This window comes from Cryptomeria japonica, chromosome 6 (genome assembly GCF_030272615.1).
Source record: "Cryptomeria japonica chromosome 6, Sugi_1.0, whole genome shotgun sequence".
Taxonomy (NCBI): domain Eukaryota; kingdom Viridiplantae; phylum Streptophyta; class Pinopsida; order Cupressales; family Cupressaceae; genus Cryptomeria; species Cryptomeria japonica.
The window spans coordinates 29,341,695-29,357,160 of record NC_081410.1 but is presented as its reverse complement, the minus strand read 5'-3'; the positions used below and the strand labels follow the sequence as shown (position 1 = coordinate 29,357,160).

General features: G+C 33.1%; 1 protein-coding gene across 1 annotated transcript; it reads right to left on the bottom strand.

Moving 5' to 3' along the window:
• Window positions 1-13,623: 13,623 nt before the first annotated feature.
• Window positions 13,624-15,057, bottom strand: LOC131069963 (uncharacterized). The gene is made up of 4 exons (XM_058005509.2): window positions 14,901-15,057; window positions 14,621-14,786; window positions 14,433-14,505; window positions 13,624-14,100 (listed from the first exon to the last, which is right to left on the bottom strand). The coding sequence occupies exons 1-4, from the start codon at window positions 14,938-14,940 to the stop codon at window positions 13,846-13,848; spliced, it is 534 nt and encodes a 177-aa protein (XP_057861492.1). The 5' UTR covers window positions 14,941-15,057; the 3' UTR covers window positions 13,624-13,845.
• Window positions 15,058-15,466: the final 409 nt, after the last annotated feature.

Sequence of the window (15,466 nt, the reverse complement as noted above, 5' to 3'; positions counted from 1 at the left end):
GGGGCCCTACTTAAACATTTCTCACATTAGTATATCTGATAGAAAAATGAGGCCTAATATGTAAATGGCCTGGAGTTTAGTCCAGTAGGTTTATTTGAGAGAATGGATTAGTATAATTATATATTTATAGATATTATATTTTTTCTAAAGATGGGACTAGTACTAGATCTTTCACTTATTTATTTTTTATGCACATGCTTAAATATTTGACCTTATCCCATCCATTCCTACATATTTTTCATACACTTTACACTAATTTCATCATCCATGCTTGGAAATTCATTTCTCACAGTAGATTAATATTTAACTTCCCTAGGTTAATCCTATAAGTGCAAGATCTATCTTTGACTAATAAATTGATATCTGAAAATTTTAAATTCTAAATTATTTATATTTGGGTACAATAGTTGGTCATTTATTTCTTACTATAAGCTAACCTAGTACACATTTGATGTGATTTACCACTATGTACTTGTATTTTAAGATATTTAGTATGTATTAATTTAACATCAAGGGAGAGTTAAAACATCCATCAACTAAATCATGATATCATTTTAGGAGCACTTCAATTAGAGGACATTGTAATCTATGCTTGCATTATAATTCTAGAGTGCTTGCATGTCTAATAATTGTTTTCCTTGATCATCACTTTAACTATAATATCAATCCTTCTAGGGGTTTAACCTAGGAGAACATTACCTGAGAAATATAATAGTCTCCCCAAGATAATTTAAAATACCACCAATTCTTATAAATTAAAGAAAGACATAAAATATAGCAAATTCAGGGGAAAAGTATATGCAATATCCTAAATTAAATTCATAGTCTATAAGACATATCCATATATGTAGATTTAACCCATAATAAAGTTCATATATTGTTCTAGTTTTGAGGATAAAGGCAGAGGATTGATTTCTAATCACCAAATAGTTAGATTTAACTCCATTAGCTTTTATTCATCTTCACTATTCCTAGAGCTAAGTATTGCTATCAATTGCATTTAACTTCCTAGTTTAGGATTATATTGTTCAATTATCACTTATGCACTTATTGAATTTTAGTAATGCCTACAGGTTTTTTAATATTTATTGATAATTTTCATTGTATACCTCACCCTTAAATTCAATTTTTCAAACCAATGTGATGTCCTAAGGTTTTCTATACAAGAGAATTGATAACTAAAATAACAATTTTTCTAACTTAGAAATTGAAATTGGATAGATAATTAAGGTTTTTGGAACTAGAAAATTAATTTAGGAGATAAAATTATTGTGCTATTTATTAAAATTGCAATAAAAATAAATCTGAGTATTGCACACCCAATGAAAGTTGTTGATTTGTAAAGAAATCTATACTAGTTGTTGGTGTAAATAATTATTCATCTTGGATATTATTACACCTTAATTAAGTTTACTTAGGAAATGCATCTCATAGTAGTTTGGGTATGAGACACTTGGGTGTTTGTGCCACATTGGGATAGTGTGTATAGGAGAATTTCCACCTTTTATGGTGTTGATCTTGTTGTTACACTTCACATTCAGTGGGTGATCCACCTCATGTGGACTATTATATTGTTTCTCCTACCTACCCACACCTATTTTCTACCTACCCTTGTTTATTATTGAGCCACATGTCATGTTTGTGTGCTCACATATCCATATAGCCTTGCCTATATAAGTAGGCTCATATTCATTGTATGGATCGATTGATGGTCCAATTGATCAGTATTTTCATCTTGATAGAATATAGTTTATTTCTATCATATATTTTGTCTCTCTTATTTGTGTTTTCCATTGCTTCTTGATCTTGGCAAAATCTCACATGGTATCAGAGCCATTAGAGTGCCATTGGTTTGCTAATTGAGAGAAATTTGATGCTATTTGGGGTTTGCATTTTGGACCTTTCTATTGTAGGTTATTATTGAAGCTTGATGTGTCAAATCTGAGGTTACCATTGGATTTAGGAGGTCCTAGAAAGTTTGAGGCCAAATCTAGAGGCATTTGAAGTTTGACGCTGCAGCAGAAATTTTCCAGAAATTATAATTTTGCAGGCATTTTTCAAATAGCGATATCTCACTCATCCGGACTCGGTTTTTCAAGCATTTTTTTTTTTGTTTTAGGGTAAAATTTCGTGATCTGTATAGTGGTGCAGATGTTTTCTAATTTTCAAATACAGGTTTTTCGAAAATCATGAAATCCCGATTTTTACAACTTTGGAGGCTTCGTTTGGGCTCATATGGACTCCTTTTCAGGTGCCATTTTTTTTGAAAGTGCATATTTTTTCATCTACTTTCATAATCTGCCATCTGTTTGCAGTGATTTTAAGTAGAAATTGTACTTTCAGTATTTGGCCATTTTTGGCATATTTGGTACTTGCATTTTGCTTGGATCTCAGTTTAGATCACTAGCAGTATTTGTTGAAGTCTCTTAGATCTCATTTTGAGAATTTGTAAATTGAAATCAGAAGTCCACTTTGCCTTGTTTTGCAAGTGGCCCATTGTATACGCACTAAGTATAAAGTGCCAAAATCACCATTTTGGGGGGATTTCTTGATTGAGTATTTTGGGGGGGTGTCTTGTGTGATTGTGACTCTCTCTATCTTGTTTTTTTTCATTTTGGTGCTATGGGTTCTCCTAAATTTCCAATTTTAACTCCTCATAATTATGCATCATGGAAAATTAAGGCATGGAGTAAACTAATGGAAAAAGGACTCATTCATTATGTAAATGAAACTATAACAACACCACCTGATCCTAAGGTTGATCCTAATGCTCAAATTGAATGGCTTACTAAGAATGCTATGGCACTTGGAACTCTTAGAAAGTATGTATCAGATGACCTCATTTTTCACATTGATAAGTGTACAACAATTAAAGAGGCTTGGGATATTTTGAAGAAATTGTAAGGTCAAGTTGATGAGATTAAGGGCTACAAGCTTGATAGTGAACTCACAACTTTAGATCCCAAGGATTTTGATACAATCCAAGATTATATCACAAAAGCAACTGAGTTAAGAGCAAAGCTAAAGGATTGTGGAATTGACAAAAAGGATGCTCAATTGGTTTATAACTTGTTGGACAAGCTTCCTTCAGAGTATGCAGCCTTTATATCTAGCTTTCACACCCATAGGTTAGCTCAAGGTTCCTCATACACTTCTCCCTGATTTGATTCATTCATGGAGATGTTGATACTTGAGCAATCTAAGTTGACCACGATGGGGATTCTCAAATCTTCAAAGTCACAAGCTTTGGTGGCTAACAAAGGGAATCAAAGTAATCAAGGAAAAGGCAAGAATCAAAAGCAACCTAAGTCTAAACCACAACAAGATGGAGCACAATCTTCCTCTCCACAACAAGGTGATTCACCATTCTCACCTAAGAGGAAATCATATAAGGACAATATTTTTTGTGGATATTGCAAGAAGTCAGGACATGATGAACATCATTGTTATAAGGACGATATTGATGAGTTGAAGAATCTTCTTGAGAAGAATAGAATCAACCTACCTTCTAGAATGTCTACATTGGCTTCTTCTTCCAAGGATAAAGGAAATGATCACTCTTTTGGGATAGATAAAGGAAAGGGACAAGCTCTTTGTGCTACTACAAGTCATGATTTAGGGAGATGGCTTCTAGATTCGGGGGCTTCTCATCATATGGCATCTTCGCAGTCTATATTTTCTACATTTGAGCCTTACCACATGCCGCAGATTTTGATGGGCAATCATACATACATGGATGTGATTGGGAAAGGATCTATTGACATTGGGGATAACTCCTTCAATGATGTGTTGTGTGTACCCCACTTGACAAATAATCTTCTTTCCATCTATCAAATCACACATGGGGCAACTAGGAAAACTGTGGAGTTCACACCTGATTTAGTTATCATTAGAGATTTGGAGAGTGGAGCTATCATTGCAACTGGGGTGGTTGATCATGCATCTCGGTTGTACTCTTTTTCAGATTTTGGTCCTATTAATAAGGTTGGTTCTTCCTATGTTGATGATTCATATTTTGAGGAGAACTTTGGGCATTTGAACTTGGGGATTCTCACATGTGACCCCATTCTTGAGCCTTGCATTTCATCTCCTTCTATTGATATCACACCACCTATTGCACCTGATGATGCATCTAGTGCAATAATTTTGCCTTCTTATGATTCAGTGCAGCAGGATATTTCATGTCTTCCAGCTTCAGTTGATTGGGATGCCTACTTGACAAACATTGCAGGTTTGTTTGTGGACTCCTACATTGCAGATTTGGGAGACACCATTCATGACATTCATCTTCTCTTTGATGAAGATGATCCTTCTTTGATTGTTGCAAGGGATCACTCTAACCCTCTTGTGCATTCTCTACATGATCAATCTTTAGAGGTTAACATGATTGTGGATACTTTTGTACAACACTTGGAGGAGGTCTCTTTATCTTTTGAGGAGACATATGAGTCTTTGGATATTGTTCTACATTCATCTCCACTAGATCTTGGAGTGCCTTTTTCAGCAGTTTACAACCTTTGGAGGGGGTACCTTTCAACATCGACATGGGGACACTTGAGCAATTTTCAGAGATTCCTTTCATCATGAGTATTTTTGCTTCATCTTCCCTTCATGGTTGGGGAGACTTCATGGATACACCTTTGGTTTTGTTTCTTCCTAAGGGGAGGAATGTTGTTCGATGTTCATGGAGTAGTTTCTTCATTCATCTTCAAGCTTCTATCATTGGTGCAGATTCCAGATTGAGGGGGGGCTTCCTAGTCTCTCTCCTTCTTCTCTCATATGGGGGGGACTTTTTCCTCACACGGGGTTTTTTCCTTCACATACTTCTATGGGAGTTCTTTGTATCTAGTTTTCATCTCTCTTTTGGGGGAGGGTTTTTTCCCAATGGGTTTTTCTCTCTTTCCCCACTTTGTGAGAGATTTCCTTGCATTGGTTTTCATGCATTTTGCATTCGTACATGGTACCTAACATGGCCTCGTAGTCGAGACCCATCTTGCATTGCTTAGTTGCATTGTAGACTTAAGTGCATTCCCCTAAGTTGCACTTAAGGGGGGGTGTTGGTGTAAATAATTATTCATCTTGGATATTATTACACCTTAATTAAGTTTACTTAGGAAATGCATTTCATAGTAGTTTGGGTATGAGACACTTGGGTGTTTGTGCCACATTGGGATAGTGTGTATAGGAGAATTTCCACCTTTTATGGTGTTGATCTTGTTGTTACACTCCATATTCAGTGGGTGATCCACCTCATGTGTACTATTATTTTGTTTCTCCTACCTACCCACACCTATTTTCTACCTACCCTTGTTTATTATTGAGCCACATGTCATGTTTGTGTGCTCACATATCCATATAGCCTTGCCTATATAAGCAGGCTCATATTCATTGTATGGATCGATTGATGATCCAATTGATCAATATTTTCATCTTGATAGAATATAGTTTATTTCTATCATATATTTTGTCTCTCTTATTTATGTTTTCCATTGCCTCTTGATCTTGGCAAAATCTCACACTAGTGATATCAAAATAAATGTTAATTTGTCAAAATCAATTTTTGAATAATTTAATGCATGTGACTACAAAATAAATATATCTCACTAGGTGGAAGATAAAAAAAAATAATGGTCTTCAAAAACATGGGAATGCATTTGCAAGTTGTACATCATAACATTCAATAGACCAAGTTGCAAACACAAAAGTTTCATAGCAACATGAAACTATCCAAAATAAAAAGACACACAATATTGAAATTACATCATGGAAAGAAAAATATATATTAAAATAAACTATGAAGTTGTATAATGGAAAGAAATTCATATATTTAAATAAATTGTGAATTACTAGACAATATCACCTACCTTTCCCTAGCTGAGTTGGTCCTTGCTCCTCTAGAGGAATAAAATTGAACTACCAACTAATGAATTCAAGTGATTAAAAATCTCCACTTCATTAATAAAAGCCAAATGTCATAGTCAATATTGTATTTCCATTTCTCCAATTTCTATCTTTTTGAATTATTAATTAGAATTTCTTGCTCCTTAAGTGACCATTCATTGATTACCTCTTCTAAGAGTTTGCTAGGATTATTTATATGGGAGTATCTATTTATTTTATAAGAAATCTCCCACATTATCTCTATTGTTCTTATATTTTAGCCATCATGGTTGTACATGTTCATGATGTTTTTTTATTTCTATTAGGATACTACATTCGAGCATAACAATTAGACAAAGGTCATCAACCCCAAGGCTCTTATTATGGGGCATTAAAAATAATGTTTGTTCTAATTCTTCAATATAAAGATCATGAATGGGCTCGCCAATCAAGATAGAATGTTCTTCTTATCAAGCTTGACTTTGATAAATCCTATGACGAGATGCGCTGGAGTTTTATCCTTAAGATGTTATAATGGCTAGGTTTTGGGCCCAAATTATGAAAAACATGTTCAAATTTTATATATTGATCTGCTAATTCTCAACTGATTATTAACAAGTCTATGACTAATCCATTTTCTTTACAAAGATCTATTAAACAGGGTTGTCTTTTGTCACCTTTCCTCTATGTTCTCATTGTTGATGTCTTGGGTTGTCTACTGCAAACTTTATTAAGGGTTTATCTATCCCTAATAATGTGGTGATTATAAACTCACATTTTGTTGATGATAGTATGCTCTTCATTAAAAACACCAAGGAGGAAATTAAGAATGTGATGGAGATTCTCAATCTCTACTGCTCTGTTTCTAGTTTGAAGTCAACACATCATAAAGTTGAGTTTCTTATGGCGTGCCCTGATTGAGCTCCTCATTAGATCCCTTAGGAATGGAAATAGATCAAACATGGTCAAATCTCCCAATGCTTAGGAGTTCCCTTTGGGCTTGGAGTTTCTCTTTTTGACATGTGGAGTTGGTACCTCAATAAATTGAAAAATAAACTTGACTCTTGGAGCAACAAATATCTATCTTTAGTTGACAAGATCCAAGTTGTGAATCAAATTTTTCTAACTTCTCATGTATATTATTCATCTTGTTGGATGCCTTCTAATAAACACTGTGATAATTTGAAAAAAAACTAATTCACAACTTTTTATGGGCTAATTGGAATGCTTTTGTTGGGTTCAAATCTACATCATGGGTACATTACATTCAATTAAAAACTAAAGGAGGATTAGGCTTATTAGATCCCAATACTCAAGGGGTCTTCTTATCAACAAAATGGATTATAAAAGGTATGTTTGGGGATGCACCATGGAAATATCTAGTTAGACATCACACTGTTATGGCTTCTTGTAAAAAGAAATGGCAGTCAATTAATTGGTTGAACCAACAATTTCTTTGGAAAGTTTGGCAACATGCCTGTAAATGTTTAAATTAGAAAATCTACTCTTTACAACAGGGTTTCAGCTTTGGAACTTCATCTATATGGTGGAACAAGTTGGTTCAATATGATGGGAAACTGATGCGGAGCTTCAAAGGATCCAACTCAAACTTAACAATACAAGACTATTTGATGATCAAGTTGACACAAATGGTGTCATAATACTCAATCAATAGAAACACAGCCCTTTGAGACTTAACAAACTGCCTCAATGCATTGACAAAGAAAAATCATTGCAAAACTACCACCTTGCTACCATATTGATAGACCCTTACATAGTCACCCATAACTTTTGCAACTGAACAAATTTATTCAATCGCTCCAATGAAATTCTTTGTAACTTGGTTATAAAAAAAATATCCAATGCTCAATAAAATCCAACAATGGAAATGTGAGATATGGCCCCTATACTAGGACTGTATTTTCTGCAACAGTCTGCCCCTAAAATTTCAGACCTTTACTCCCATAATGCACATGCCATCTTGTGCATGGCCTCCTGAAACCAAATATTATGAAAATATACAATATAATACACCATCATACCCATTTGTGGGGTTAGATCAATCTGGAAATAAAATATAAAACATTTTCATGCTCACTATTAACCCTAGGGCAGGGATATGACTGTTTTCACAAGAAATTAGACATCTTCACCTAAACAAAACCAAATCACTTCAAAACAAAGACAAAATAAACTTAGTTCATTATATAATCATCTCCAACCATGAAGGGATTAAAAATAATTCATAAAAGCACTCAAAACAATAGAAAATCAGACTGTTCTACGTGAAAACCTGGAAAATACATATGAAAATTAGATTTTTATTGCTTCAAAACTCCAAACCTAAACAAAAAATCTTTACCAACAACCCCAAAATGATTCAATTACATCCATTTACAACCCTAAATTCCTTTTAGGCCCAAATCCAACCTAAAACCAACTTATAACTAACTTATGACAACTTTTTGCATTCTTGACAACTTTTTGACAACAAAAAGTTGCTCCAAAGTTGTCAAGTTTGACAACTATTTATGTCAACTTGCCAAACCTATATCTGAAAATTCTAAAACATTAAAATGGTCATTAGTAGATCTTATAAACATTAAAATGGTCATTAGTAGATCTTATAAAACATTAAAATGGTCATTAGTAGATCTTATAAACATATGTTATCCACCTAAACACACTTCTACCCCAAAAACCCAATTTTAGCCTTTTCTAGGCCTAATTGCTCAAAATGGCAATTTTACACTTTTGACCATTACATTGCATTTCACTACATTTTATGGCTCACATGGACATGTTACATCATTTAAAGACCTTATAGGTCTTTTTTGTCTTCATTTTTCATCAAATCCTCCATAGGGCCCATCAATGACCCTGCTCCACCTTGTCTTCTTGGGTGCTCCTGCACGAGAAACCCTTAGTTGTTGCCTTTCCAAGGCAAGATCTTTATCTTTTTTAAAAAGGAATTTGATAGTTTGGGGACATTTGGGATTTTGGTGTAGTCCTGGTTAGGAGGGACCTCAATGAGATCTATCTGGATCGTGCAGCGAGAGTAAACACAACGAAAGCAAGACAAGATGATGGAGGCAATGCATAACTGAATGAATTAGATCATGAAAATTGATTACAAATAACTGGTAACATCTGGGCTACAAGATTTGGCTCACTGGCATGCTACATACATGCTCAATTATAGAATTGGTCAATCCAAACCTCTAAATCTTAAGATATATCTTCTATCTTTTCTTGAATAAATTATGATGCTTAATTACATTGAATTATATGGTCTAGAGGAAACCAGTCGGCCCAAGAAGAATCAAACAATGATGAACATGATGAAACATACAAAACCATCAAGGTTGGCCTCCGCTACAAAAAATCCAAAGGAAGAAGTGTGGATCAAAAGGAAGCTCGGCCACACGCCAAGGAACATAGGAATCAATGAACTGGGCTCCGCAAGATATGGAAAGGATCTACAAGATTCACCAATAGCAAATAGGTCCAAGCAGTTCTGGTGTTCTAGGCCAGAAAACTATCTCAAAATCTGGAAGTGATAACTTACCAGAAAAAGATCTAAACATCTCATGGTTCAGGATTAAGGAAGATAGTCATGATTACAAGAAAAATCCAACTCCACAAGATCTGGTGAACACATGAAAGAAATGTTGAAACTCTAAAACACATTAAAATAAACTGAAAAGAAATGTTTTTGGTTGATGCAAGATTGCCAAGAACCGGGGATGCTCTTGCATCATATTTTAATATGCTAAGTTGGGAAATCTAGCATAGCATTGAAAACAATTTCCGAATAGCCAACAATTCTAAAGGGTTCATGATATTTGTTAAATCTTTGGTGTCTATGGATCTCTATTGATGAAGATTTATACCCCTCTTCATTGTACTTTTTGCAAGGAATGGTTGTGGCTATCCAAATATCTTTTTTTATTCTTTCCACTGAAAATGTGTTTTTGAATCTCCTCCCTACTATGTCTCTAAATCCTAGATTAAATTTAAAAGGTAAATGCAAAATTAAAGAGAAAACTTGGATGAAACTTAGTGCTCAAAATTGGAGGTCTGAAGTTGAGGCTAATGCTTAAATTTTGACTTTGAAACTCTTGCACTTCAATTTTCTAGTGGGTGAAAGATTTAAATATATGAAGGTTCAACCTCTAAATTGTCCTTTTTGTCAAAAAGTGAAAATTTGAAACACATATTTTGGGACTGCTCATGCACTAGGAAGAAGTTTAATGCAATTTTCAAAAATCTCCCTAGTGTCTTTGGTCGTGTTCTAAGTTGGAGGCAAGCCATTTTGGGGTTTGTCTTGCATGATGATATTGTGGCTAACACAATGAGACGTACTATTTTATTTCATATATGGAAAATTTGAAATGTTTGGTAAATTTTTCAAGGCAAATTATTCATTCGGAAGAACAAATGCTAAAAATATTACTCTGACATCATCTTTCAAATTGTCTATGTGTGCTCTCATATGCATGGGGTACACAAAGAATAGGTGAATTCTTCTCAGCAACTGGATGATATCAAATATCAAGCTCTCTAGCTTCATGAGAAAGACCTCATGTGTTCTAGGCAGATGCAACTATTATTGAAGTTCAAAGTTTGATTTTGCTACATTGTTATTTATTGTTAAAGTTCTTCTATGTAATGATACTACATATGACGAGATTCAAAGACATTCTTGAGACCTTCATTTTGTCACAATGTATTTTGGTTCTAATCTACTTTTTATTTAGATTGTTATCATTTTCAAGGTTGTCCATTTAGTTGTTTGTAAGGGTTAAAAATTGTCATATATACTTATTGATATGTAATATGGGGTTGGTTCATCTCCTTTTATGTTATTTGGTAACCTATTTCTTGCTCTTATTTATGTAACTTTTTATGCTTTGCTTCAATATATAAAAAAAAAAAAACAATTAGACAAAGGTAACCTTATTCCAAATAAACACATTTTTAAAATTTAACCGATTTACCCCACGAAGTATGGTAAATGTACTCTTATTGACATGTAAGCATTTATTACTTTATTTCCCTTAACTATAGCTACATGGTTGACAATGATCTAGTTGTAACTTGTAAGTACAATACAACTTCAAATCTTAAAAATTAGATAGCTAGTGATTTATTTAGGTACTTGTTTCATAAAAAAGTATTTATTTTTTATTTATATGTAGAAATATAATCTCAATCAACTATTATTAATCAAATGATTGTACCTATTCAAACATTAGTCTGAGAAGGAACAATCATCTTGATGAAACCATGTAGTGAGTGAGAATACAACACCAATTGGTAAGCTCAACATTATGATTATATAACATGATTTAGTAATACCAGTAATTATAGGAAATAATAGTTCATTAAAGAAATTTCATAAATGTGAGTGAGTCAAATTAACCTCCTAGAATAGAACATAAGCCATTAATTTTTTTCATTAGATGATACAAAATGTGGATAATTTGAGAATTAGTAATTTTCCAAACAAATTAATTTAACTCGTCATGGAGATAATGGCTTTTACAAAAAAGGTTTTGATTTTCTATGAAAATTAATGCACTCAAACTAGATCTGCTAAGATTTTAGAAAAATATTTAGGGGTATTTTCTTAAAGTTATCACTTCCTAGGGGAGAATCAAGGGCAAACTTTTATTTCTCTTCACATTATCTCTCACATTTTTATCATTTTCTTCATACACTAGATAAACACATTGTCATATGTGATCACATGACATTCTCATCTAGACATAAATTGAATCCATATTGATGCTATCATCTAATTTGAGGGGGGTATATTTCATACAATTATTTAGGTTACAATGTCACTTCATGGAACCAACACCATTATTATAAATCGGTTTCAACATATTTTTATCTCATTTTTTTAACCTTTATAGGATTTAAAATAACACTTTTCAAAAATTATTACATTCTATCATTCTTCAGTTAATTTTAAATAGTGTTTATTATAGGTCTAGTACCTTTTAAGAAGTGATATTTCCCATAATGCATAACTTTAGATATGAATAGAATCTTTTGATTCTTTCTTAAACATAGATCATTGCAAATAATATATATGGCTTACATATTTTTAGTGCTTTTTATTGAATTTTTTTATTATTGATTAAATTAGATTATAATTCTAGTAATTTGTTTGATTAGACAAAGTGGGAGAGGGCCTAAACTCTTACATAGCAGTCAAATGGTGTAAAAGAGGGGTGTCACAAGGTGTGAGAAAACCCAACATTAAGGCTAGCACCCACAACAAAAAAAACCAAACTAAAACACAAACCCCTAGGAGACACAAATATATACTTTACAAACTAGGGGCTTTAACAGCCTACCACTCTTGCCTGAAATCTTTCAGCTTACATCTAACCCAAATTGAAACATCTTTTAATTGAAGAAAAGTCAACAATAGTATAAAGAGTTACAAAAATTCTCAAAATTTTTGTATCAATGTGTGAAATAAATGTCATTTTTTTTTGTAATGAACTTACATACTGTTAAAATTTTATATCTATACTGATTTACTCAACTCCCCAAAAATGATATAAAGTGGAAAGCTTTATCTAATTAAATTATTTCATGTGGTTTGAGGGGGAAAGTGTGTCACACAAGGGGATTTAAGGGGGTGCTTGAATCGAAGCCCTTTTCATGTATTATAAAATGATAGTTACTTAGAGGTTGACTGGGATATCAAGTAATACACATTTTAACATATTTTGAAAATAAACTAACAAAATCTATAAAAGCCATCAATCTGAACAACATTTTTAGCCCTAGTGGTGTACATCTATCTCAACCCATATTTGTTTCTCCATCTTAGATTAGATAATAGATGTGATTCTATCCACTAGACAAAATCACTTCCATGATTGCATCCTCAAAATTCAAACATGCTTAAATCTTACCTTGAATTGGTCCTTGAACCGATGAAGCTAAATTGTATATCATTTTACATGTTAAAATATTAAGGTCTAGGAGATATTTAAAAATAAACCCTAGGACACTAGAATATCATTCTTAATCACATCCTTGAGAATTCAACATATATAAGGATCATACGGAATTAAGTAGTGCACCATATAGAAATTGCATCAATATTGATACTTTCTACACCTTATCTATTATCCATTTGTGTGCCTTTTATGTCTTTGAATCTTACATAAAAATAGCAAAAGGTAGGAGCTAAGAAATTTCCATGCCTCACTGCTCCTACAACAGACTCCTAAAGGTGCTTCATAGTGCATCACCAAGTCTTGAATCAAATATCATTCATAAGTGTGTAGGTTTTTGAAGTTGTAGTAATAGAGGATAAATTTCTCATAAAGTAGACAAGATCACACCACCCTAGATTAGAACCTTTTCCATGGCAAACATTAGAAACATATGAAAAACAAAGTCCTCAACTATAATTGAAAATCAAAATTCTAACTCTAATCATAAATTACATAAAGATTTTGTGAGTGCTAGTCAATATAAATATTTGGCAAAGGAAGCTCCCAAATGGGAGAACCATTCCTTATATAAAAACTTGTCAAGCAAGAAATAGACGTGGAGATGGTTGGTCTTTCTCCCTCTCTCTCTGCCTTGATTCTTTGTTCACTAAACAACTAGTTTTTTATTTTCTAGTTATTCATAAAGCTAGTCAAGCATGCTTATCTTAAACCTACTAAAGCTTATAAAACTTGTTGGCCAAGAAAGATTTCAAACATGTCACATTTCAACGGTCTCAATTATTTATTTACTTCTGTATATTGACGAAGTTGATAAAAAATAATGTATACAATAAAGAAAGTTTCTTCTTTATGAAGAATCCTCATGCCCATTTCTTGGCATCAAAGCAACAAATATCAAGCATTAAAGTAACTCTTATTTCCATTACAGCAGCTGAGAATAATGTATTTCCCAAATATCTATGTTGGCTGATACAAGAAATTACTTGTTGAATAAGACCACAGCTGCAGATGTGACACCAGCTACAAAAACTGTAGTGGGTATTTTGGCAACGAGGTTACCCAGAAAAGGGACTCCCCTGGTAGCCCTCTTTGTCACTAGGGCTGCTGCAGGGATTGCTACAGTCATTATCAGCAACTCTTTTGCATATATGCGCACCAGATCTACAGTGAACTTTTGTACAAATTTTGAAAACTCCTCACGGTCAATCTGCTTATCTTCATTTGTATCAAAATTCTGCACTCAATAGTAATACATTTCTAATTTTATTAGATGGGATCCATTCAACAAGATGATTTCATAAATAAATTGAACATTGCTTAAATGATCATATTTAAACTCAATGGTGTTGTTCTCGTCGCTTAAACCATTTTTCTGTTATTTCTTCAATCTGATTTTTGAGATACTGTTCATGCCAATATGAGGGGTGATCTTGATTTTAATGAGAGGTGGGTTCTTGCGAATCACTAGTCATGAATCATGGGTCAATGAGTTTGACTCAAAAAACTACACAATTGAATCCTACTAACAATATCATAATATGATTTTAATGACGAATGAAACCAAACCTTGAGCATTTCTGCGACCTGATCCTTTGTGGGAGGAGCATACTTGGCACCAGGAATATTTTTGTTCAGTTCCCTATTCATCAATCACATTCATAAATATAAAGCTTTTAATTTAAATTATCAAAACTTTATTCTTTATGTTAATCTAGAAACTTAAAAAGGAAAAAAAATGGTGAGGTTATTCTTACTGGAAGACTTGAACTATTGCAGAATGCATCTCATCAAAGGTGAGAGTATTTTTTTCTATCTGTGGTGATGAAGGATCCTTAGACTTAGCTCTATCCTTTGCATCTTTAATTGCACGATCAAATATATGGTCTATGATAGCTCTCACTTTCTCTTCTGGTATCTTAGCTGCAACAGAAAAGAAACACAATATAAAAAAAACAAGAAACAAAATATAATAGTGGGTCACAGGAAGAAATGTATTGGGCACTGAAGAATTTGAGGAAAATTTCATTGGAGTACATTTGAATGTGCTCTGCAAATTTCCCCAGGCTTGTCCCATCTTTGCTGGACTTGAGAAAATGGGTAATTGGGCTTTGAAAAATGAGTAAGATAAGAATACAAAATCACAAAATGCTTTGCCTATGCTTCATTATCCATGGCTGTTACTTATAATACTTCTTCTTTTCATGCCAACAGAATAATTGAAGAAATCTATTGAAGCAAGAAAGAAATAATAATAGGAGAGGAAAAGAATTAACCCTAGAAAAAATTAAGAAAGTGGATTGAAACAATAAAAAAAAACGACAGGACAGACAATTCTTCCAGCAAAGTTTGCTGTGACTGTAAAGCAGTGGGTTTTCAATAAGGAGAGACATTAGTTTGTTTGTTTGATTCTTTGGCAGGGTATACAGGGTATACTTGAAATGCAAGTCTTTCATTTCTATTAGCTTCCTTTCTTTCATTGTTACCAATGGTTCATGCTAACTTTGTATAAATATAAGCATCTCCATTTAATTGATATGAATATTATTTTAATTATTAAAATAATTTTAATAATAAAGGTTTTTAATTTTTAATTGAAATTA